Source organism: Dermacentor albipictus, chromosome 8, assembly GCF_038994185.2.
Source record: "Dermacentor albipictus isolate Rhodes 1998 colony chromosome 8, USDA_Dalb.pri_finalv2, whole genome shotgun sequence".
NCBI lineage: Eukaryota > Metazoa > Arthropoda > Arachnida > Ixodida > Ixodidae > Dermacentor > Dermacentor albipictus.
Window position 1 is genome coordinate 82,770,636 of NC_091828.1, and position 26,460 is coordinate 82,797,095.

At 47.8% G+C, this 26,460-nt stretch overlaps 1 protein-coding gene and 1 long non-coding RNA gene across 2 annotated transcripts in view; both read left to right on the forward strand.

Moving 5' to 3' along the window:
• The window catches only part of LOC135898634 (uncharacterized), a 206,154-nt gene that overhangs the window by 66,615 nt on the left and 113,079 nt on the right, over positions 1-26,460 (forward strand). The gene's annotated exons all lie outside the window — the stretch shown is intronic.
• Positions 24,852-26,369, forward strand: LOC135898631 (WD repeat domain-containing protein 83). The gene has a single exon (XM_065427683.1). It carries the CDS (start codon positions 24,993-24,995, stop codon positions 25,911-25,913), a length of 921 nt encoding a protein of 306 aa, XP_065283755.1. The 5' UTR covers positions 24,852-24,992; the 3' UTR covers positions 25,914-26,369.

The window sequence follows — 26,460 nt, forward strand, 5'->3', positions numbered from 1 at the left end:
AAGCTGACTGCCAGAGCAAGGAGCGAAGAGTTTTCGAAACGTAAACAATTGAAATAAGCTAAAATTTTGCAGCCTGTATTTCTCTTTCTTTCTTTCTTTCTTTTTTTTTGAGAACCGGATATGTATCCGAGTGCGTGAGCCGGATGCGAACACGCGTTACTTTTCGAAATGAAAAAATAAATAAATAAACGAGCAAAATATATTTCACGCTGCGTAATTGTATCTTCTGGGTCCTCACCTGCATACCAGCGAGTGCTGCTGGGAAAGGCGCGGTTCATCCGCGACCCAATCGCCGGCACAACGTTAACCAATAGCCAGAACTTACACGTCACGTTTACACGCGAGGGACGTACAGATGTGAAGGACACAAGACACTAGAGTGGTCTCGTAAGCGTCAGTCCGTTGTGTCCACTGTGATTTCAAAACAGTACCACATGGAAGTACGTGGACTTAACGGGTACTGATTGGCTGCTTTATAATCCACGATTTAGTTCAGTGGCGCGCACTCGAAAAAAAAAAAATACACCATCGCCAGGGTCTCGAACCCGAACAGAACCAAAAGCCGGAAGAAAGAAAGCTTTGGTTTTGCTCCAACCGGGACTGAACCGGAACGTTACGATTTTTTTTTTTTCACTCCGACGTGAAATCGAAAAGGAAGAAAAAAATATCGGTTTTCGGTTCGGGCTGCAGCCACCTTTTCTGAAGCTTTTCATCCACGCATTGCCCTGCACTCTGGACTCTGGGCAATCCAGCGGGCCAAAGAAGCCACCGAGAGTCAAGAACTCTTGGCCGTAGCCTCGGCGGGTGTCCCAGCTCACTAACTCGCTGGACGCGAATCGTTCTGATTCAACATAAGGTTTTCTCACTCACTCAAGATTGACTGACATTTTGTCTTGCGAACAATTCTAGCTTTTCGAATACGTGACAAGGTCCGCATTCGCGTGACATGCTTGTCATGATGCTATATCTCAAGACTGCAGAGTGCAAATCTTTTCCCACCGCGACGCTATGCGGAAAGCGACAGCGAGACGCTGGGCACAACAGCAGAATCGCCACAAATGCCGACTTGTGTAGGCTCGATCCCCATAGTACATTTCCGACACCATGTGGCATCGAACGTAGCCATGCGCCCCTAAGACTACAGATGCTGCAATTAGCGACAGTAGACTTGCATCGCATCCGACGCGTGGGCTAGACAGACTCTGATGCGTGCAAACTGCCCGAGACAGTGGAGCACATATGCATACTTGCGGCTGGCTCGCCCCCAGTGTGACTGGGAACGGCAGGCATTGACCTCTTCGGCTAGCTTCAGTTAACAAAAGCCCGTTGAGCGAAAAGAATGTTACGGGGCCATTGGCCGGACGTGCATGATATCAACGAAGCGAGCCGTCCAAAACGTTTTTGTTAGAGCGGCTAAGATTAAAGACTGTTGTAGCGTTCCTAACTAGAACGGCAACAGAAATGACATCATCTAAGTGAGACGGGTGTCGTCCGCCATTTTATTCCAACTTCTTCCTTCTCACTTCTCCCCTAGCACCTTCCTTCGTCTTCTTTCATGCGTCCAGCGCAGACCGCTTCACTCTTCCGGATTTCTTTTAATTACACCTCCTGGGGTAATACTTGAATACGTTTCCAATAGCGGCGCACTCCGTTTGGCCCGAGGCTCCGGCGTACCAGACATTCTTCAATATTCCATGCTGGCATGCAGTCTTAATAACTTGAAATGGTCCGCAATATTTTGAATTTGAGGGCCCAGCTCCTTTCCTTACAAGGACATAGTCTCCAGGCTGTATGTCCGGTATCTGGCTACTGTGCCTTTTATCAAAGTTTCGCTTCATGCGGCGCTTGTAGATCTCCTGTTCTTTGACAGTTTTCCTTACTTCCGCAAGTTCGAGGTTCTCTAGGAGACCTAGCTCACGATCTGCAGGAAGTATGGGCGCTGTACCTGAAGTTACAAAATGGGGGCTGCAGCCTAAACTCGTGGTGTATGATCTGTTGTGATGCTTCACAGCGGCCTCGAGACAACACTTCCAGCCACCGGCAAAGTCTGGATACATCTTCAGATACTGTTTGATGTCTCGTATGGCACGTTCCGCTAGGCCGTTTGCTGCCGGGTGGTATGGAGAAGAATATTTTATCATGATGCCGTGCTCCTGGGCCCACTTTGATAATTTGGCACTCCGAAAAGCCGGCCCGTTGTCGCAGACGAGCGTCTTTGTGTGTTTAAAACACTCAGCTTTGAGGAGGTCTATTACGCTGTTTGCGTCTTCTTTGCCAGCTTTAGCCGCAGTCGTCCGTGTGCACTCATCTATGGAGAGCAAGAAAGCTTTCGTTCGCTTGACTCCTTCCCCCTTCTTTTTGAGCTCCGCGAAGTCCAAATGAATTACTTCGAACGGGATGCTTGAATATTCAGGGTTTGTCATAACGTCTGTCGATTGCTTGAATTTAACTTTGTTCACCTGGCAGAGGTGGCATGTGCGGATGTAATGGCTGATGTCGTTTTTCATGCCCGGCCATGTGAATCTCATGAGCAATTTCTTATAAGTGCGCCAGAAGCCATCATGTCCACCCGATTCAGGGGTGTCGTGGTATAGATGAAGAATCCTTGGAATCATAGTTGGTGGTACGTGATACCTTCCATTGATAAACTGGAGCTCTTCTGTACCTTCCCATAGCTTAATATGATTGATTGTATCTGGATTATTGCTTGATTCCTGTACAAGTAATCTTGATAGTGCGTCAGCGTCAGTGAGGAGTGGGCCAGGACGGTGCGAAATTACGAAATCAAATTGTTGCAGATAGTTCACCCATCTAGCAATGCGGCCTCTTGGCTGGGCCATGCTCAGAAGTTGAGTCAATGCTTGATGGTCCGTGAAAAGTATGAATTGGGCACCTTCCAGGTAAGTACGAAAGTACTGCACAGCTTTTAAGACGGCCAGAGCTTCCTTTTCTGTGGTACAGTAATTGATTTCGGCGGGTTTCAGGGTATAGCTGTAGTACCCCACGACGTAGTGTTTGGTTTGATCAGCTTGTTTGGATGGCTTCTGGTATAGAACTGCACCGGTAGCATAATGTGATGCGTCCGTGTTCAGCACGAAAGGCAAGGAAAAATCCGGTATTCGCAAGATGGGGTCCGACGATATTAGTTTTACAAGCTCACGATAGACAGCTTCGCACTTCTCGTCCCAATGAAAAGGCACGTCTTTCTGAGTTAAACGTGTGAGGCACCTTGTTCTCAGTGCGTAGTCTTTGATAAACGCCCGGAAGTGTCCTGCAAGGCCAAGAAAAACGCGCAGGGAGTGCACATCATAAGGCTTTACCAGCTTGGAGATTCTCTCAACCGATTCTTGCTTGGTGCTTTTAGTCTGTCCATCAAACACCCTGCCAAGAAATACTACGGTATCTTGAAAGAATGCACTTTTCTTGAAGTTGACTTTGAGTTGGGCAAGACTGAGGGCATGAAGAACTTTTGAAAGATGACTACGGTGTTCGTCCTTTGTCTTTGAGTAGATGATGATGTCGTCGATGTACACATTGCAAAATGTGCCCAGGTAAGGTTTCAGAATGTCCGTCATAATCTTCTGAAACCACGCAGGGGAGTTTTTCCAACCAAATGGTAGGCGGTTGTACTCAAACAAGTCAAATGGGGTTATGAACGCGGTGTACTTCTTCGTTTCTTCACTTAGTGGAATCTGCCAAAAGCCCTTGCAGAGATCTATTCGTGAAAACCAATGGCAACCACCGGTTTCGTCAATGATGTCGTCGATTCTCGGCATTGGATAAGGTATCAATTCAGTTTGACGATTGAGAGCCCGGTAGTCTGTGCAGAGGCGGAATGTCCCGTCTTCTTTAGGTGCAATAGTGATAGGAGAAGCAAATGGGGATACAGAAGGCCGGATGATACCTGCGTCTAACATTTCTTGCAACTCCTTTTTCAGCCACACCTTTTTATCTCTGGACATATTATAGGGGGTTCTACGAACCACTGTTTTATCTGCGAGCTCGAAAGGAACGACATGGGATTTCATTGCTGGAGGGTAGCTTCCTATGCATATAAGCTCTGGGTACTTAGTCTTGATGTCTTCGTGGTGAAAAATTAGCCTTGATACACTAGGTTCTTCACCAGGGTCTTCTGTTCTTATCGTGTCTTCGGCCATTACCTTGTCATCCCAATAGAGGTTCATCTTAAGTTTTTTCATGTCTGGACGGGACAAAAGAAAATCGTAGGTGACATTGGGAATGGCCAATACGTCACTGGTAATAGCATTTCCTTGAAATTCAATAGCCAGGGTTACCCATTCGCTATGCATGGTCACTGACCCATCGTAGGCTTGGACACGCAATGTTCTACCAGCGTGCAGACGACTGGCATCCACTCGAGTCTTGTTGATAATAGATACCGAAGCTCCACTGTCAACGAGAGCCTTCACTTCAATGCCATCTACCTTAATGGGGGCGTACAATAAGCTTGACGACACCAAATATACTGTCTCACTGAAGCTCTTTTTCTGGGGCTTGTGATGCACGGTAGACAGATTAGGTGGAAGTAGGTTGCCGTGAACTGCGGTAATTGGTTCTTCACCATCCTCACAGTCATGATTTACGCTTCCCAGAGATTTGTTTATGAAGCTGTGTTCACATTCAGTTGACGGCAACGACTCTAGATTGGAATCAAGTTGCTCTGTTCTACCATCTGGCTGTCTTCTCGATGTAATTCTTGGCACTGAGGTCTGTAGAAAGTTCAGAAGGTCATCAAACGTTCTTGGACCTTTGAGCTGGACATGACAACGGATCTCGATACACAACCCTTGCGTTATCAAAGCTACAACAGCAGAAGACGACAGCTTCGGTTCTGCAGAATACAACAGGCGACGCTTCTCAAGACAGTACTCAAGCAGAGAGCCACCTGTATAACTGAACCGCAGTGCCGCATCCCATCTTTCTACTGCGTTGCCTTCGAAAGCCCCTAAAAAGTTGCTTTTCCACAGTTCCCAACATGTTGTTCCATAATCCATGAGTTGCACGTCATACCATTTTCTGGCTATACCGCCCAAATAGCGGCGCATATGCAAAATCTTTGTGTCGTCGGAGTGCCACAGATTCTTGTCACAGGCGTACTCGAAAAAACACAGCCAGTAGTGTGCATTTTGCGATTTTCCTTCAAAAACATCTGGTTCAACAATACTTCGTGCTGACTGCTCTCGACTAAGCGCTTGGACGAAAGTTCTCATTATTTCGATCTGTTGTATAATGTTCCTTTGCAGTTCCATAACACTTAAGTCTAGGCTCACCTTCCCGGCAGGCGTGTCCTCTTTGAGGGTGCCACGTCGTATGGGTTCCAGAACGAGTTCGCTCAGTGTCTGCAGTTGTAGATTCACTGTCACCGATCCTGTTTGCACGAGGGCTTGGCGGCTGATTGCAGCTTGTTGCAGTACCACGTTGATCAGCGCGGTAGAACTAACTTCAAGAGGAAGGTCCGTCGCTGGCTCACCGTGCACTTGGTATCGGGTGAACACAACAGACTCTGATGACGCCTGGTCGACGAAAAACGTCACCCACATCGCTGGTCTTCGAAAACTGTCGGCTGCGCCAAAATGTAGCGTTCCTAACTAGAACGGCAACAGAAATGACATCATCTAAGTGAGACGGGTGTCGTCCGCCATTTTATTCCAACTTCTTCCTTCTCACTTCTCCCCTAGCACCTTCCTTCGTCTTCTTTCATGCGTCCAGCGCAGACCGCTTGGCCGTGACATGACTAACTCCACGCATTGCCCTGCACTCTGGACTCTGGGCAATCCAGCGGGCCAAAGAAGCCACCGAGAGTCAAGAACTCTTGGCCGTAGCCTCGGCGGGTGTCCCAGCTCACTAACTCGCTGGACGCGAATCGTTCTGATTCAACATAAGGTTTTCTCACTCACTCAAGATTGACTGACATTTTGTCTTGCGAACAATTCTAGCTTTTCGAATACGTGACAAGGTCCGCATTCGCGTGACATGCTTGTCATGATGCTATATCTCAAGACTGCAGAGTGCAAATCTTTTCCCACCGCGACGCTATGCGGAAAGCGACAGCGAGACGCTGGGCACAACAGCAGAATCGCCACAAATGCCGACTTGTGTAGGCTCGATCCCCATAGTACATTTCCGACACCATGTGGCATCGAACGTAGCCATGCGCCCCTAAGACTACAGATGCTGCAATTAGCGACAGTAGACTTGCATCGCATCCGACGCGTGGGCTAGACAGACTCTGATGCGTGCAAACTGCCCGAGACAGTGGAGCACATATGCATACTTGCGGCTGGCTCGCCCCCAGTGTGACTGGGAACGGCAGGCATTGACCTCTTCGGCTAGCTTCAGTTAACAAAAGCCCGTTGAGCGAAAAGAATGTTACGGGGCCATTGGCCGGACGTGCATGATATCAACGAAGCGAGCCGTCCAAAACGTTTTTGTTAGAGCGGCTAAGATTAAAGACTGTGAATGGACCCTTCCAATTAGAACGCGTATACAACTTGTACAATTCCGACGACCCTGTGCGAACGTCGGTTTCCCGCGAATAGTAGACGTGCGGTCAAGCGCTGGACGCTCGAGCTCTGCTGTATGTCTCATTGAGTTAGCTGCGGTGTTCTGACGCACACATACAACCATTTTGCCTGCAAAACATGGTTCTGCGAACGCGAGCCTGATGGCTCCGTGCAACACGATAGGTAGAATATGTTTCTTGGCGTGTTTCCGCACGCTTGAGCCACGAAGGCGTCCTTGACTGTACACTACGACGCAAAAGCGCCGACGCGAAAAGACCTCCACTGCGGGAACTGCAACTTTTCTTCAGGTTTACGTGGTTCCCGATTCCATCGGCGCAAATTGCGCGAAAAAGAGAAGAAGCGCGGCAATGCTGCGACCTCTTATGTGTGAAATTAGAGCGGAACACGTTGCAGCTCGGCCTTCTCCTTATAGAATTTGTCGAAGGCTCAAATACACGAATAATATTGCATCCATATGCAACCGTCAATCATTCCATGATCAGCTGCGCGAACACTTTCAAATGCCATCGTGACGTTAGACCTTCTCTTGCGTAAAATAACGCGCTTTTTGGCTATTGTGTTTTTGTAAACCCCTGCTTTATTTTTTTTTTCTTGAGTCATGTGTCAGACATTTGTGCTGTATTTATATACTTCAATTATTTTGTGTACTTTGCTCTCAGATTTGTTGCGGCTTTTTAGTACTATCCCTGTGCAATGCTTTCCCTTTCCCTTTCCTTGACCTGTATATTTTGCATTTCTTATAAAATCCTTGTTCGTCCCCCTTACTCAAGTCAAGTCAAGTCAAGTCAAGTTTATTTACAACATGTACAAGGTACAGTGTTGAAGGCCACCCTGGCAAGAAAGCTGTAAACATGCAGCTTGACGAGGCCAGGGGGGCCCCCACCAGGCAACATCAGCATCGCACACACCCGCAGTGCAAACAATAAGCTTTCGTAAGTAGCTGCAGTAATATAACACGTGGTACATATCCACTTCCCTGGGCATGAATAGATCTTTATACATACATAATCATTAAGAGCGCATTGAAATTCGGGTGGATAACGTTAGCGCCACGGAAATATATACTGTTACACTTTAAAAAATGAACATTATTAAAAGCAATAATTAAAAGGAAGTTAAACAACAGTAAAGAATGTGCACGTGCAACTTAAAAGAAATGAAATAAATATACATGTGATGAGTACATTGTGAATAGGTATGAAAACCAACTAATTTACAAATTTTAAAGTCAGGTGAAATTTATCAGACAAAGATATCGCGAAATAGCGTGCGTGATAGAACCGTATCTCCATTTACACATTTCTGCAGTTGATTTAATTGCGCGGGTACGTTGTATGTCAGGGCTTGCATAAATTAATTTGTTCGATGGTGCCTTATCATCCATTTTTCCGATCCTCGGGTTACACGGGTGCTGGGTCGTTCTACGAGGGCTGACACATATTTTAGGAATTGTATGGTTTTGTTATCTGCAAATTGTAATTGGTGTAGAAGACGGTATGCGTAAAGATTTTTGACGTTAATTATTCTGCTTTCTTGAAATAACGGTTTTGTAGGATGCAAATAGTGAACATTGTGAATACAACGAATAGCTTTCTTTTCGAGCAGCAACAGCCTGTTAATGTTACGTTGTGTAGTCGTAGCCCATACTAAGGTGCAATAGTTTATATGCGACCGAAAAAGGGAATGATAAAGCTGGAACATTACACGAGGTGGGAACATATGACGGCATCTAAATAACACAGATAAAGCAGCAAACAATTTCTTTGCAACAAGGTTTATGTGCGAGTTCCACATCATGTGACTAGAAAATACAACACCCAAAATTTTGTGTTCCTGTACTACTTCAAGCGAATGGGAACCTATGTTTAAATCGATGCATGACACAGATCTGTTCTTTGCAGCAAAAACAACGGCCTTTGATTTTTTTATATTAATTTGTAGGCTGTTACATAATGACCATTCGAACACTTTGGACAGAACATTATTAGCGTGTAAAAACAAGTCTGACTCGTTATCAGCAGAAACGAAGAGGCTAGTGTCGTCTGCGTATAGAACAAAATCTGTACACTTATCAATAAAAGGACTCGATGGCCTCTGGGCCCTGTAAGGTATTGTAAATAAACAAATAAATAAATAATAACTGCATTGCTATTGCGATATATGCTGCAAACGAACTCTTGAACGCTACGCACTGTCAAGACAAGTAAAATGCGTATTTTTTTCATAAAGCAGTACACTCGTAAGTCCCGAAAACTGTGTCCGAAATAACAAATATCAATGCTTCCGTGTTTTTTGTCTATTTAATAAATAAAGAAAATATCACACGAACTTTAGAACTATATCAGTTCGAAACCAGCAAAGCAGTACATGCCCCTGATATGAAAAATGTAAAGGCCATGCAATTAACAATTTGAGGACAAATAGTTCAACGAAACTTTGTCAGTCAAGAACCTTGTTTACATTTCTGCACATATGCCACGACCAGGGACAAATCTCAATGACGCTGTCATTTGTTCCAATGCATTGCTCAGGAGCAACTGTCCCCGGTCGTGTACTGTGAGCAATTGCACCGAAATTACAGCCGCAACACAGAGCACGTATAAAAAGCACGAGTTCTGCAAAATATACGAGGGCGAGTCAAATGAAAGTGAGCCGATGCGAATATATGACAAACAGGGTACTTTATTTAAAAGTAGTCTCCATGAGCATTTAGACATTTGTGCCACTGAATAACGAGTCGCGTGATTCCTGTCTCATAAAACTACTTGGGTTGCTGCTTCAACTTCTGTGACTGACTGTTTCATGTCATTGTCCGACATGAATCTGGTTCCTTTGAGCTGTTTTTTCAATTGCCCCAAAATGAGGAAATCGCAAGGCGACAGGTCTGGGCTTCATGGCGGATGTTGCAGCGTTTCCCACTTGAACTTTGCCAGTTTTGTGTTAACCACATCAGCGACGTGGGGACATGCATTGTCGTGTAGCAAGATGACCCCATTCGTCAATTTTCCACGTCGTTTGTTCTTGATTGCGACACGAAGCCGATCCGACGTTTCACAATATCGGAAACGATTGATAGTCTCTCCAGGTTTAGCAAATTCTATCAGTAATGGCCCCTGACGATTTCAAAAAAAAGAAGGCAACAACACCTTTCCGGCGGAAATGACGGCCTTTGCTTTCTTTAGAGATGGTGAATTCGAATGTTCCCACTGTAAGCTTTGCCCTCGTGTTTCAGGCTCGCAGTAGTGGCGCCATGATTCGTTCCTGACCCGGTCACAGTTGCAGACGAAGTCGTCACCCTCCTTGTGACACCGGATTAAAGTGATGATGATGATGATGATGATGATGATGATGATGATGATGATGATGATGATGATGATGATGATCACCTTGATGAATTTGGCGCATACCCACTCACGGGGATTGGCCATAAGTCGGGCAGGTTTTACTTATGTGTTCAGGTAATTAATTTGAAATCTATAATTTCGTTGCATGAATTGAAGCGAGGAAAGTTCAAAACGGTTCAGTAGACTGTCATTCAGTCAAGAGAGGAAAAAAGTATATATAATATAAATGAGGCAGTAAAGGAGGAATGAAATTAATCATACGGTCAACAACGAAATCGGTTTGTTTCAACAATGAATTTTTCTAAGGCGATGCACAGATTCATGTGTGAGTGCCCAAGTACAGACGCTCCGAAAGACAGCAGTACCGGAGTGTTCAATGGTAGGCCGAGCTGTCGCACTGTAATTCCTAATGTCATTTTTCTCAGGGACGAGAAACGCCGGCATTCCAGTAAGTAGTGTTCGATCGTCTCTAAAGAGCAGCAAAAATGGCACAAAGGGGATATTGCCAAACCAGATCGGTGCATGTATGAATTTAGAGATGGGGCTCGACAACGCAGTCTCGTTATTGTCACTTCCGTTTATCTTGTTTTGCAAAATTTCCTGCTCCAAGTGAATTGTAAGTGGTGTGGTTCCGAGGATGATTTAAGATTTGATTTTGATGTTAAAAGGATGTATCTTCTAAAATTGACAGACGTAATAAAACCCGTCGTTGGAAGAAGGGGAAGCACTGGGCCGCTGATAGAAGCCTTGGTCAAGCTGTCTGCCGCTTCATGCGTAAATATGCCTTTGTGCCCAGGTATACCCATATTAATCGTAACTTCCGCAAATGTCTTGGAGCCAGTGAGTACAAAGTTTTTAATGTATGAGACTCGCCGGGCGCAGTAAGTGAGCTGCACAGCGATAAAGAGTATGTGATTATTACCGCGGTTGTCCTGGAAAATTCTAGCTTTCGCAAAGCTAGGATAACAGCTAGGAATCCCACTAGGAATATTGGAGTGGGAAAGCCGTATAGAAAACTACCAATCCAAAGATGATGAAAACATTACAACTCCAGGCTTTTCCTCACTCTGCAAAGCATCTGTTGTTATAATTACGTTAGTGTGGAGCTGATTCAAGTGATCCTGGAGTACGTCGTTAAGAATATGCGAGGGAAGCTGCTTTGCATTATTTGTTTTTAAGTGATCATAAGTAATAACCAATGAATTTTAGGTACTGTTTACCGTGATTACATCATTTATATGTCCATCTAACGGATTCAATAACGCTTGCGATGTAATCACTGGTGGAGCGTGAAACCGAAGCCATTTTACTTCAAAGAATTGACCTCGTTACTTGATGAAGATAGACTGGGACCTTCTTAGTGGAGATTCATAGAGCCTTATGAATGTTTGAACGGGGAGTATTTTAAATCTCATTTTAAGGAAAGCTAATCGTGATTCCTTGTAGAGCACAGCGTTGGCTACAAGCTTTGGTAGCCCCAGACACAAGTGAAGTGCTTCCCGTTCCAGCAAGAACAGTGGATGTAGCTTGTAAGCAGAGGCGCCGGAGAATAACACACGGCCTAACTCTAGTATAGGTCGGATATACATGCTGTAAATCACTGTGAGTGTATGTCTGCGCATGCCCAATCGGTTATTGCTTATACTTCTTAATATCCCCATTGCACGGGAAGCTTTTGAAGTTATACGTTCAATATGATGACGCCAATCAAGATTTCCATCATAAATAATTCCAAGGTACTTGACTTTTTCCACTTGTGCAATAATGAAATGGTGGTATGAAAGGGATATAATAACTGTGTCTTGTAGAGGAAAGACAAGAACGGCACTCTTACTTACGTTAAGGGACAAGTGAATACTGTCCAGCCATGCTTCTGGCTCGCATAAGTATTCCTGTAAGCACTCGTACAGTGACTGAATATCACTTGCCGAAGCAAGAAACGCTATATCATCAGCGTAAACGCACGTGCTTAGATTCTGATGATAAGGAATGGAGCTAAGTAGGAGGTTAAACAATAGCGGGGATAAAACTGCGCCTTGAGAAAACCCGCGCGTTTGTCTGAATTTTCCCAATGAAATTCTACTTTGTGCACAGTAAAACTCCCTGCGCTGCAAGAACTCGGCACTCCACGTTACGAAGTATTCAGGCAATCCAATATTCTGCATCCTCTTTATTAATATAGGGTATTCCACGTTATCGTATGCTTGAGAATTGTCTAACTAGAGCTGCATATTGTTTTCGGTAACGAGCCAACTGAATTCGGTTCTCTAGGTCGACGTGTGCGCACCAAATTGGCATCCCTTGTCTAAATCCAATTTGGAAGGGGCTCAATAATTATCTCGTGGTCACAAACTTAACCACACGTGCGTTTAATAATCTTTCTATTAATTTTACAAAATTTGATGTTAGAGAAATAGGCCGGATTAGATGAGTCAAGGCAGCGCCGAACTTCTTCGTCTTCTGGCAGTGGTTAAAAATCTTGGGCATCCTATGCGCACACAAGAGCCAATAACCGAGACGTTAATGAATTATTGTGTGGTGGTGGTGGTGGAAAGCATTTATTAAGAAAGAGAGGTGTGGACTCACGCAGGAGCCCTACATACTAGGTGGAGTCCCTAGTCCGGGACCCCATTGGTCGAAGCCGCCAGCCTGGCCCTCTTGACCAAGGCCTTTTGGGCCTGAAGGTCTGAGCAACCAAGCAGGGCTGCCTCCCAGTCCTCTCGGGTAGGGTTGGGGTGGGGGGTGAGAGCCGAATTTTGCTGGCAGGCCCACACCATGTGATAAGTGTCAGCCACCTCGCCACAGTGTTGGCACCTGCCAGTGATCGCAGGATCAAAATGTTTCATTACTGCCGGGCACAGCATTGTGTTGGTGTATAAGCGAAGGAGAATGCGTTCGTTCGCTTTCTCCAGTCCCTTAGCTGGGGCTGGGTACCGGCGATGGCTATCCTTATAATAGGTAGAAATGTCTTTGAAAGTTAAGAGAATTTCGCCTTCTTGTTCCAGGACCTCAGGGGCCAAAGGGGACGCCCGGTAAGTGAGTGCTCGGGCTGCCGCATCAGCAGCTTCATTCCCTTGAAGGTCCTGATGGCCAGGAGTCCAAACTATGCAGCGGGTGGTAGGATCGACATCCTTGCTGCAGTTTCTCAGTATTCGCTCGGCCAATAGGGTGACCCAACCAGCCTCGTAATTACGGCACGCGCCACGCGAATCCGTCACGATATATTTAGAATTAGAGTCCGAGGCAGCTAGGGCGATCGCTACCTCCTCTGCTTGTGTTGTACCTGGTGCACGAAAAGTGAGCCCATCCACCTGTGTTCCCTGATGTATGACTGCTGCTGTATACCATCCCCTGTGGCTTGGCCCAGCGACATCTACATAGTAAACTCCATGTTTGTTGCCATAGTGACGCTCCAAAGCTTCCGCCCTAGCTTGGCGGCGTCCAATATGGTCTTCTCTATCCATCTTGGTTGGAAGGGGTCGAACTCGGATGGCGCGTCTCCATAGTTCTGGCACTCTGACTCTTTCTTGTATGTGAAAATTGTGTTGGATGTGTAGCCGAGCCAGAAGTAGTTGGCCCGATCGTGTTTGGGCTAACCTTGTGTATTGATTTGTTAGATGAGCTTCTTTGATCTCCTGGAAGGTGTTGACCATTCCAAGACCGAGAAATCGTCCGTTGGAAGTGGATACCGGGAAATCAAGAGCCCTTTTCATCATTTTGCGGTTATTGTGTGAACCGAACCGTGACTGATGTTCACACGCTCTGCCAGTTCATCGATGCTTATCCTCCGTTATTGTCTAATCAGCTCATCAACCTTTGCAATTGTGTTGGGGGTGATTGCACAGTGGCTTTGGCCTGGTCTTGAATCGTCTTTGCAATTTTCAGGTCCTTCTTTGAACTGTTTGCTCTAACGCTTCACAGTGACCAATGAAACGCAATGTCCAAAGTACACGGCAGCTATACGGCGACTAATCTCTTTTTAGGAAGCACCTTCAGCTGTCAGCAACCTCACGACACCACGCTGTTGAAATTTTGGGGTGTCCTTTATGTCACGCAACCATGTTCAACTTCGTGTATGATAGAATTAAAGAACCTTTATCCTCACACCTGCGTGTCAGTTTTGTAAATGAGAGATGCATGTGTGCTAAGCGCATATGCTTCGCAGATAATCAACAGAATCATTATTGCGCGGGATTGGTTGGCTCACTTTCATTTGACTCGCCCTCGTACATTAGAAATGCGAAGATACAATGGAATATACAAATGCGAAGATCCAGCTTGATAAAGGGCAATAAAGCACCTCTGGAAACAGTTCACTGCACGTATACACAACACCTCGCAATAAGATATTTAAATATACGTACAAGTCTCCAATAAATTTACGTATCTAATAAAAAGTCACAGTATGCAATGCGTCAAACAAGGCAAAGAAGCATGTGACGCAATCACAGGTTCACAAATCACAGAATTCCAAGGCCCACCCCCCATCCCTCCACTCCCCCTGACGGATCGCGTGCGACGGAAGGCGGCGCGCTTCCTTCCCGCTTTTCTTCCTTGCGCACACAAGACTGAGCCACCATCGCCGGCTCACCCCTGCCACACCCCAACCCCCTTTCACTCGCACATAAGGCTTGCGGCGCGCGGTTAGATGTTATCGCCCTTGGACTTTATACGAAAGATGAGGGCAACGGCGACGGCAGGAATGCGCCTGGAGTGCCCATATAATTGCTATCGCAATAATATATAATAAAAATTGCCGGCAACAGAAGCGTCCCGTTGCCCATTACTTTCCGCAAAAGAAGAAGTAACAAAATCCAACTTTCATCATGCGACAATTCGCTGTGCCGCAACAATGTCTTTGCTTTTCTTTTGTGGAGTGGGGCCATCGAAATAAAAAAAGCGCGAAGGAAAGCATGTTGCATGGCCACAATCGAATGCCCACTTTGGGCACCTAATGTGGCTATCGAAGGAATATCGAAGAAAACGTGAGACGCTTGGCCCACAGAGAACAATACGCATACTGCTCCGTATCCAACACCGGCGAGACAAGACTTTCCGGAGAAGTTGCGCTCAAGAGATCACGTTGCGATCCGTCGAGTCCCCACAGTGATAGCGGCGAGCGACCATTGTTTCTTTTCTCGTATGCTAGCCAGAAGGCATTTAGAACTCTGCCAGTCGAAAATCCACTCGGCCAGAGAAAAACGAACGCGCACCGAAGTGCGCCGCGCGGTGGTCGGGGCAACACGAGAAAAACGCATGCGCTCTGGCTGGTTCCGGCAGCCCGCTGGTAGCGAGAACAAGAAAATTGAAGGGGCTCAATGTGTCCTCTCGAATAAAAGTCAAAGTAGAAAAATAAGAACGTAGTTGCCTTTGCTAGCTTTAGTGCCTTGACATGGATGCTTTGGCGCAGGTTAAAAAAGTGTTGATGTTTTTTTCAGTGACACGACGGCACAAATGAACCACCTCAACGTTTCGTCTCATCGGGTCTCGCTGCGTGCTTTGCCAACTTGTCTGATAATGTGTTGATTTGGCTTGTCTCGTTGTATGTTCGGATGTACGACTTTAGAAAACTCAATCACCTTTGGCGTCAGAAGTTTATAACAACAATAAACACCCAAAGTTCCGGAATCGAAAATCTAAAGCACGAGTTTAGAAATGTCAACGCACCTTTCGCATCAAAAGTTTATGAGAACTGTATACTCATAAAGTTTCGAAATTGAAATCCATGCGCTCCGTGGATTCCGCAGCCTCTGCGAGATGCCGCGACGAGCCCGCTCGCCATCAAGACGCCCTTGAAATTTCGTGCTCGGATGAGGCTCCTTGCCTTATGTGACTCCCGGCGCATGGGCGTTGCCACGAAATCCAGCCCGAGTTCGCAATGTATGCGCTGTATGTCTTTTCGAGCGTGAAGATGACACGCTAGACAAAATCCAGAATGACTTCCGGCGCCGGGGGTTGTTTTGGTCGGCGGTGCATGGACAGCACGAAAAAATTTCGGGGTGGGGGGGGGGGGCTTCAGCCCTATAAGACCCCCCCCCCCTCCTCCTCCTTGGTTACTACTCTGTCGGTCGGTGAGGAGCTGTCGAGGGGCACCGTGGTCAAGGATGACGTTCTCTACGAGGAAGTCGGCGACATCGGTAGCCCAGCTTGTCGGAAGTAAGCTCGTGTGATTGTATTTCGGGTGGCGTTGTCTGTTGCTGCGGCAATCCACTTGTTTCCCGAAGCAGGCGTAGGAAAAGGGCCTAAAGGTACACACTTACTCGGAAGAATGGTTCGGATGGCACGTCAAGTGGTTGAAGGCGGCCAGCAGGGAGTGTGGTCGGGCTTTTTTCGTCGTTGACAAATGTCACACGCCGCGACATAACGGCAGACCTCACGGCATAGACCAGGCCAAGACAAGCACCTACGAAGGCGGTCATAAGTCCGTGACACGCCAAGGTGACCGGCAGTCGATACATCACGAAGCTGGGCGAGAACAGTCTGACGCAGATGCGCAGGCACAACGAATGGTCGGGCAGGGCCGTCCGGGCGCATATTAGAGTGACACAATATGTCATCTTGAAGTTCAAACACGTGAAGGTAAGAATCGGGCGTCGTTGAAGTCAGCCGTTGAATAAGGTCTTGTAAGGAGGCGTCCCGACCTTGTTCCTTGACAATATCGCCGAAAAGCAGCCCGAGAGAGAACGATGACAGGTATGCCGGTCGCCGAAACGTCAGCCGTTGAATAAGGTCTTGTAAGGAGGCGTCCCGACCTTGTTCCTTGACAATATCGCCGAAAAGCAGCCCGAGAGAGAACGATGACAGGTATGCCGGTCGCCGAAACGTCAGGTGGATCGACAGGATGGCACGACGAGCAGTCCGCATCTAGATGTAACAGGCCGGTCTTGTATACAACTGAATAGTTGTAAACTTGAAGGCGCAGAGCCCAGCGGCCAAGGCGCCCCGAAGGATCTTTCGGAGAACCAACACAGAGCGTGGTTGTCAGTGATGACTGTGAATTGCCGGCCGTACAAATAGGGGCGGAATTTACCCACTGCTCGAACAAGAACCAGACACTCGTGTTCGGTGACAGAATAGTTGCGCTCAGCAGGGAAAAGAAGGCGACTGGCGTAGGCAATAACACGTTCTCGCCCTTGTTGTTTCTGGGCCAAGATAGGCCCAATACTGTGGCCATAGCCGTGGCCACTGGCATCGGTACTGACTTTTGTCGGAGCTGAAGCATCGAAGTGGAACGAAAGGGGGAGGGAACGTAGGCAGCCCAATAAGCTCGGTGAAAGCACTAGCTTGCTCAGGGCCCCAAATGAAGGCAGCGTCTTTCTTGCGGAGATGGGAAAGAAGGCGTGCAACGTCCGCAGAATTTCGGACAAACCGACGGAAGTAGGAGCAGAGGCCAAAGAAGCGGCGAACGTCTTTGGTGCGCGTTGGCACGGGAAATTGTCCTTCACTGCTCGTATTTTTTTATCTTGATCAGGGCGTACACCTGAAGAGTCGACGAGGTGTACGAGCACAGAAATTTCACGATGACCGAAGTGGCATTTGGATGAATTTAGTTGTGGCCCCATATAGTAGCATAGGCCTGACGGAAAACGGATAGGATCGTCGATAGGCGTTTGAGGTGCGTCGCAAAAGTAGGAGAAAAAATGATCACGTCGTCCAAGTAGCAGAGGCAGATGGACCACTTGAAACCGTGTAGGAGGGCGTCCATCATTCGTTCAAGTGTGGCCGGGGCATTAGATAAACCGAAAGACATCACTTTGAACTGATACAGGCCGTCGGGAGTAATAGAAGCCGTCTACTCGCGTTCAATGTCATCGACGACAATTTGCCAGTAGCCGGAGCGAATGTCGATGGACGAAAAATATTGCGCTCTGTGCGGGCAATCCTGGGCATCGCCGATGCGTGGTAGCGGACAGACGTCCCTCTTTGTTACCTTGTTGAGTTGCCGATAATCCACGCAAAATTGCCAACTGTTTTCCTTCTTTTTAACTAGTACAACAGGGAATGTTCATAGGCTGCAAGAAGGTTCAATGATCTTACGAGGAAGCATCTTGTCAACTTCGCGTTGGATAATGTGTCACTCAGTAGGCGAGACGCGGTAGGGTCGCCGATGGATCGGGCTTGCATCACCGGTGTTAATTCAATGCTTGACGACAGACGTTTGTCCTACAGGGCGGTCTCCAAGGTCGAATGTGTCCCAGTATACGAGGCAAGGAGGCAACGTAGTTCAGGAGCACGCTGGGGCGGAAGGTCGGGAGCAATCATATTTATTGATACATTCAAGCCTGAAGGGGCAGGAGGCGAAGCGAGAGTAGCACACGAGGGGCTGTCACAGGTTAAAGCCGAAACGTGGTATAGTGCCGGGCCGGCGCGATTTGCGCCAGCGATATGCCGTCCGGGAGAACTCGTGTACGAAGTCCGAATTTCACAAGCAGAAGGCGGGACGTGTTGGTCGTAATGGTATCGACGGTGTGAGGAAACGCGACGTAATGCGACAGCAGGACATCCGGATTATGGGATACGAAGTAGTCGCCGTCTGGTACAAGTGGAACGGGTGAAACACCTGTGTAGGTAACGGCAACATGGGTGAGGCGGATATGCTCTGTGGAGCATAGCCGTATCGAAGCACTATCGGGAAGAGCCAATAGGAACAGGTAGAGCAAGTTAAACAACACCAGAAGAACAGTCTATCAAGGCGGAATGCGCTGACAGAAAGTCAAGTCCCACGATTAGGTCGTGAGGGCAGTGTTATGCTATGTTCAGACTACGTTCGTAAGGCGCCGATTTTTCATAACAAACGTAAGCGGAAGCGCAACAAGCGTATGCGTCTAGTTCAGACTGCTAACGTAAAGGTACCAACGTGCGCAATTCTCGCAAAAATCGTGGGTGAGAGTGTTAAAGGGTCGGCAACATTTACGACTGTTATGTTACGACCGTTGCGACACAGCCAATGACCGATAAGCTTTCGGCTTTCAACAACCGGTGACGACACTTCCGTCCTCCCGTCTGCAGACAGCTCCGGGCGCGGGAAGTGCCATTCCGCCATTCCGTGCGCACGATTGGCTGTGTTCGTGAAAATTTTTGCAGTGCGCCTTGCGAGACGGTTTTCAGTTCATCTGGTTTATCCGCCAAGGAAATCGATGGCCGCAGATGCGTGCTCCGAACTTCGATGAGTGGTCTCATTAGGTTTTCAAGGAAGCGGTACTGCTGGGGCGACATGCGCATGATGTTATGAAACATCGCAGCGTCACCAACTCGGAGCTTGGCGAAAAGGTTGTGAAAATCGCCGTCCGCGGCCCTGTCGAGAAATACTTGCCGCACCCAAACCCTTCTGCGTCGCCTTCGTCGTCTTTGGGCGATTAAATACATGACTATAAGTTTGTTTTGAGCGTGAATTTCTTCGATCTCGGCCAGCGCTCGCATGTTGGCAGGAGCCATATTGGACCGCTGGTGACGTCGATTCTGCAGCTCCAAATTTGATTGGCCTGTTGTAAAAGCCGTAATTTAAGCAGCAGTAAATGTGAACAAAGGTGCCGGCTTAACTGCCGTAACGTTTTTTACAGCCGTTACGTTCGATACGCCAAAAGAGCTGTTACGCGCGTTACGACCGTAGTGTGAACATAGCATTACAGAGGACGGTGATCGACTAGATGGATGCCATCGGAAGAAGCGGCGATATGGCAAAGCGGCCAGATCGGGTGGCCATAGGAGGGTCGCCAGGATTTACTGGTTGCGTTTGCGGTGGGAAGCGAGAAGCAGCACGAGGCGGGCGGTGGGATGGGAGGTAGGGCCAGGGGGTCGAATTCCACGAAGAGCGGCAGTGAAGTTATATACGGCCGATACGGCCACAAGTGAAGCATATATATGCCTGTCGTCTGGAGTGCGCCATTAGGCCGGGTTGCGATACCGCGTAGGATCATTCAGGTTGCGGTTGCGTGTGACAGTGCTGGACTGAGTGTAGGCAGGCGGATTAATTGAGCAGCCGTTTGTCAAACCAACGTTGGCCAATTCCTGGCGCACGACGGACTGGATCAGTGAGACGGTCGCCTGGCAATTGTCGGGACCAAGGGTTGGGGTCCGGATAGGAGATGCGGCTTCTATTTCACGCAGGACGATGTGTACGATGTCACCAGAGCGATTGGGTGTGGGCAGACTGCGGAGATCTTCGCAGATGGACGTAGCAGCCGTGTTGGGAAATCGAGGAAATGGGTATAGGCAATGTGGTGACTTTTGGCTTCTTTAGACCGTCGGCATTCGGTAACGATGGCTCGCGCTGTGGAAGAACTCGTAAACACAAGGATATGGAAGGCATCATCTGCTATGTCCTTAATGACATGTGCGACTTTATCAGGTTCGGACATCTTCGGATCCGCTTTGCGGCACAGAGCGAGCACGTCCTGGATGTACGTAAGGTAGAACTCGGCGCACATCTGGACACGCGAAGCGATGCCTTTTGGGCGGCGTCCTGACGTCTAACAGGCACGCCAAAAAAATCCTTGAGCTTCTGTTTACAAATTTCCCAGCTGATAGGTGACCCCGTGGGTCTGAAACCAGACGCGTGCCGTTCCCGCGAGGTGAACCATCAAATTAGTTAGCATGATGGTCTGGTCCCAGTGGTTGCTGGCGCTCACCCGCTCATACAGTTCAAGCCAACATTCAACATCAGTGTTGTCGGTGCCAGAAAAAGGTTCCTGGGTCGCGGGGTTGTGCCAGAATGACGGTGGGCGTGGGTGCCGACGGGCCCGAAGCATCCTCGCCTTGAGCTGACATTGTAGATGCAGCCAAGGAGCGCCCGCTGCGTAAATCCGTCTTGATATTGAGCCCGCAACCTGCACCAAAAAGATGATGATGATGATGATGATGATGATGATGATGGTGATGATGATGATGATGATGATCTGACATGACTCGCACCCACTAAAGGCCAAGAATCGGGCGGCAGGAGGTAGCTCAAGGAAATTCTTATTTGAAGACGATAAACGCGAAGTAAAAGAAATACAAAAAAAGGAGATGATGCAATAACTAGACTACATATAGTATGCGAGCGAGCAGTCAGACTAACTGAAATGTGAGTGTTAGAAGAGCAGCTAAGAAGATGGTAGACAGCGCGCGATGTTAAGAGCGTCGTATATATATATATAAATATATATATATATATATATATATATAATATCAAATGACACAACCAATACAAAGCCAAAGTACACATGAGATAGACCGTCACAAGTTACAACGATTAAAAAAGGACTATTTTCAGTTACTTTTACTACCTCTTCAGGAAGTTGGTTCCATTCTCTAATTGTTTTGAAGAAACTGAGTTTGCAAGACTAAAGGTTTCAAAGAAGAAGTATTGCGCTTTTTTCGTGCGGTGACAACGCATCGAAATATACGTTGGCTCCAAGAAATATTACGTTTTATTATTTCCTGTCTCGTTATAATAAATATTGTGCAAAAAACCTGAATCTAAGTTTACGTCTTCTAGTTTGCAGCGTTTCCCATCGCAGCGTAGCCTTTGCTTCTGAGATAATGGCTAAGGGATCGTAATTACTGCTGGCAAATCGGGCTGCTCTCAAACCTTTTCTATTTTATCTGCGGTGTGCTTTCGGGCTGGGTCCTGGATAACTCGTGGATAGTCAAGTATTGAACGTACACACGGCCACAAAAGTTTACGGACCACGGCATCTCAGAAAACGTTTAATTCCAAAGCAGCCTGTAGCAGTAGCCAGTAAAACTGTATACGGCAATGTTGTTAGCATATTATAGCCGAGGCCTGAAATGCAAGTACCACGCTGCGTTGTGAGGTTGCCGAGATATTCAGCTTTTTCTCAGATTTCATGGTCCGTAATATATTGAGGCCGGGTGTACATGCATGGGGTGCAAATCGTCATCTCCTTTACCAATGTCGTTGCATCTAAAATTTCTACGAATAAACAACATTTTTATAGCCTTGGACACCATTTTTTCGATGTACCTGTTCCGAAAGGGGTAACGCAAGGAGGTATAACCAGAATGAAAAATCTGGTTTGTTACTCTGCGCTGGGGAGAGAGAAATATGTGACGTAGCTATAGGCACAGAGATGAATAATATTCTGTTTCTTAACTGTGTCATAAAGGTCCACTTCCCATTTTGTTCATTTCGTCGTGCTCACTGCTGACCCCCCTTTATTTAGCTTTTGTGCGAGTGTATGTGTACGTGTTCGCTAAAATTCGCTAAAATTCTCGCTAGAACTGCAAATTGAAATTCAAATAGCGTAGACGTTTTGGAACACTATACTATAACCTAACGTGAAGTAAATAATGTGCCTAGACGTTTCACTATTTGTCTAATGTCCGTGCAGGTGACGGATAAACAGTGAATTTTACCAGCGGGATACAGAGGGCTGTTATCTTACTGATACATTTTCATACCGAACGAGGGCTGCTTAAATTCTGCGTTTACACCTTCAGGTTGTAAGGTTACAAATACGGCACGATTAAAAAGAACACAAATAACCTACTCTCCTTAGCGCGGAAAGGCACTTATCTACATTATCCCTCAATTTTTCTGGTTCTCGATGCCCGTGATAGGAGAAGTATTTTCCACGGAGAGCGCTTAGCCGCACACGTTGCTAACACTACGGATATGGCCACAACCCGAGCTTTGTACAGGTCTAATATTACGCTTCCACCTTTGGTCTATCCTGAAAGCCGCCGTGAAGTATCGATTGGACCGAAGGCGGTGAGAAACGAAAGTTATTTGTTCAAATTCGCTCAGCCGCTCCGATATCTACGCCAGTTTGTACAATCGATCTGTCTTATTCGCCTGCTGTGTGTTGTAAATATGAACATAATGCGTATTCCAAATGGCGTTTGTAATTTAATTTGCTGCTACGCTCGCGAACGTCCGTCAACCGAATGCATTTAGTAGGCTTGTACAAATATCAATTGTATTCGTTCGAAGCGAATAGCAATTATTGTCGAATGATTCCGAAGCAAATTAGTTTGAACAGTTGCGGGATTTCACATAAAACATTGACACAAGTGTCAGATGTTGGCAAATCTAAAAAAACGATATATTCTTATTTTCTTGCTAAAAAGTAAACGGGTTCGACTCTGGAGGCAGTTTATATTCGAATTGCCGCTGTTCAGATATTTCCATGCAAAAATGCCTAATTCAAGAACTCTAACAACTCCAGCCATACAGAAGTTTTGTTTACAAGCTCTCTTGAAGTTTTATGGTAGCTTCACGTTCACCCGTCGCGCGTTCTCGCGATGCTGTGAAGTGCGATCTTAACTACGTGACGCAGCCTTTGTCGCGCAAATTCAGCTTGAGTCTTTGCGTCCACCCGCTAGCCTAACCCGTTAACAAACTTCACGCGACAGTTTAACGTCGCTGCCGTCTGCGTTAGCTGTTAGGCCTAACCACTGCAGTCTAGCTGGGGGTCGACCACCAATGTTACTGCTTAGTGTCCCGTCGACTTTTTTTTATTATTATTTAAATGCAAAATCGGAGTGCGGTGTACCTGCATGCGAATTTCTACTTGGGTGTGGCTTCACGGCAGCGCGAATTTCGCCTCGAGGTGTGGTTTCACGGCGGTGCGCGTCGCACTGCCGTGAAACCACCTTCAGGGCAAAGTTCTCCCCCAGGAGTTTCACCGAAGACTTGGCCGAAGATATGACGTGGACGGTTCCTGCATCCGCGAATATGGAAGCTTTCTTTACAAATATTTGGGTGTTGTCTGCGGTTATCCGTGCGAATTATATGCGCGTTTTTTTCTTTTTTCAGGGTGATACAATTGTGGGTGCGGCTTTACGCGAGAACATACGTATATTCATTCGTTCTGATTACTGATATTCGAGCGAAGCGGATATCGATGAAGTGTTCGAACATATCGAATATTCGCACAAGGGCAGTATTAATGTCTTCTTAGTATACTGTCAGATCAAGCTTCTTCTATGTTTATTTATTTTTTTATTTATTTTATAGCGCATGTATTTCTATGGTTACCAAACGAGGAAAACCATCCCTCCGTCCGTCCCGTAAGACGACCGCTTTCGAGACAGCGCCCGCAGCAGCGAGTGAATTCACCTTCGTACTACGTCTCGCTTGAACGCCAACGAAGCGGCGAAAACACAGCGCTGACGGAGCACACGCCTCAGTCAGTCACTTTCGCAGACCGCTTTCAACATACGGGCTCGCACATCTCCCTTCAACACTTCAGCAAGCGGCGTAAACACAGCGCGCGAAGCTGTGAGCAGTCGGCACTCTTTGTGGGCATCGCAGATTGCTTTCAAGCTGTGGCCTGCGCGGCGGTGCCATACGAAGCCGCCGCCTGAGCACGTTCACGGTTCAATAATGGTTCGACGCAGATGGATAAGGCCCTAAAGGGCGACAACGCCTTATAATGATCGGAACCGTCATCAGCGCACCTGGCGCCTCCGCACGCAGTAATTTGCTTCCGTCAGCAATGATCCTTGTGCCGCCGTCGGCACCAGTTCGTGTCACCACTGCGCTGTCGTTAGTACTGGCCTTGAACAAGTTTCACAACATTGATAATGACACCGGGCTGCGTAGAGATGAGCAAGTGACACAATGCTTACGAGTACTTAGACACATCACAGAGGAGCTTCTGTGTGATTTTTTTTCTTTTTTGCGTCAATCAATGCGCCGACAAGAAATAGCAACGCCAGCGAGGATGCGAGTGCTAAAAGTACTAAAGCCTCGCGATGTTACAAGTATTCAATCGCTGGCCATCCGTCACAACGCACATCAGTCGCGGGCACTCGGAACCGAAACCGAATTCGACAACATGAAGTTACAAACTTAACTGTTAACGTCGGCGAGAAGTATTTAAGGTAAATTTTGTCGCATGATAAAAGAAAGTCCGGCGAGTAAAAAAGAACAAGAACAAACCAAAACAAAGGAAGAAAAAGAAAACAGAAAACGAAACTATTCATCTAGCCACATCGAGCCTAGACGCACTTTAGCCAGAGCCATATGGACTGGGAAGTGTACACAGAGTTGTATTGGGAAGTGCGAAAAGCTTGTGCGCTCGTGTGCCGGTTATTTTTGTAACGTAATATGGGCGCCTGAGCCGACGAGATCGTCTCGGCAATCGCCGCAGCCATGGTAGCCGGCGTGCCCAGCCTCAACATCAAGCAGCTCGACTGCAAGCAGGGCGCCGTGCGCGCGGTCCGCTTCAGCGCCGACGGCAACTACTGCCTGTGCGGTGGCAGCGACCGCACCGTCAAACTGTGGAACCCGTTCCGCGGCGCACTCCTGCAGACCTACCTCGGCCACGCCGGCGACGTGCTGGACATCCGGGGCTCGTGCGACAACGCCACCATCGCGTCGGCCAGCACCGACAAGTCGGTCGTGCTGTGGGACGTCACGACGGCCAAGAGCTCGCGCAAGTGGCGCGGCCACGCCGGCGCCGTTCAGGCCGTCTGCTTCAACGAGGACTCGACCGTGGTCATATCGGGCTCCATAGACGGCAGCGTCTGCTGCTGGGACACCAGGAGTCGGGCCCGCGACCCCCTGCAGGCGCTGAAGGAGGCCCGCGACGCCGTGACGAGCGTGCTGGCCACCGACCACGAGATCGTCAGCTCGTCGCTGGACGGGAAGGTGCGTCGCTACGACCTCCGCATGGGCAAAATGTGCTCGGACGCGCTGGGTTGCCCGGCGACGCGAGTGCAGATGACGCGGGACGGCCTGTGCGTGCTGGTCAGCTGTCTCGGGGGCTCGCTGAGACTCCTGGACAAGTCGTCGGGGCAGTCGCTGCAGCAGTTCGCCGGCCACAAGAACGCGCAGTTCTACCTCGACTGCTGCCTCAACCAGGACGACTCGCACGTCTACTCCGGCTCCGAGGACGGCCAGGTGTGCTGCTGGAACCTCGTCGAAGGGTCGCTGGTGGAGAAGTTGAGGCACCCGACCGAAGCGCCGGTGTCGTCGCTGTCTCAACACCCGTCGAAAGCGGTGCTACTGACGGCGACTCGGGGACTGGTGTATCTCTGGGGGGAGCCCGAAAGCGTCGCCAAGGACCCCTGATGCGATGACTGCTGTTTCAGCATGGTGTACCAGATGGTACACCATGTGCTTCAGACCGAACAAGTTTGAAGAATAGGTGAACCTAGCATCCAGTGCTTGCATTGCGAAATGGAAACGCCACGGTTCCTCAACATCAAGAGGCTAGACACAGTTACCGCTCAACATGAACTCGGGATGAGAAGTCGCGCCGTGACAAACGGACGCTGTGCATTCAGAGTTTGCAATGGGCCTCATTGTTGCAGTGTTGTTCATTCGTATCTGTGCACCTTGTTTCATAAGTACATGGGTCGTGTGCTCATATTTATTTATGGTGAAGGGACATCATAGGACACAGCGAAGGTGGCTTCTACTGCACTGAAAGATATCACTGCCAGTTGTTGCAATTCTTTAGCCCCTCCACTGTGTGCAAGAAATTTGAAGTCGAGATGTCTGGCATGCTGCGTACGATCCTCTTAATTTTGTGTAACAACACTAATTTGTAAATACAAGCAAGAAGATGTCATAGCTGGGCTATGCACAGGACTTTTTATGCAGTGTGGATGCTGAA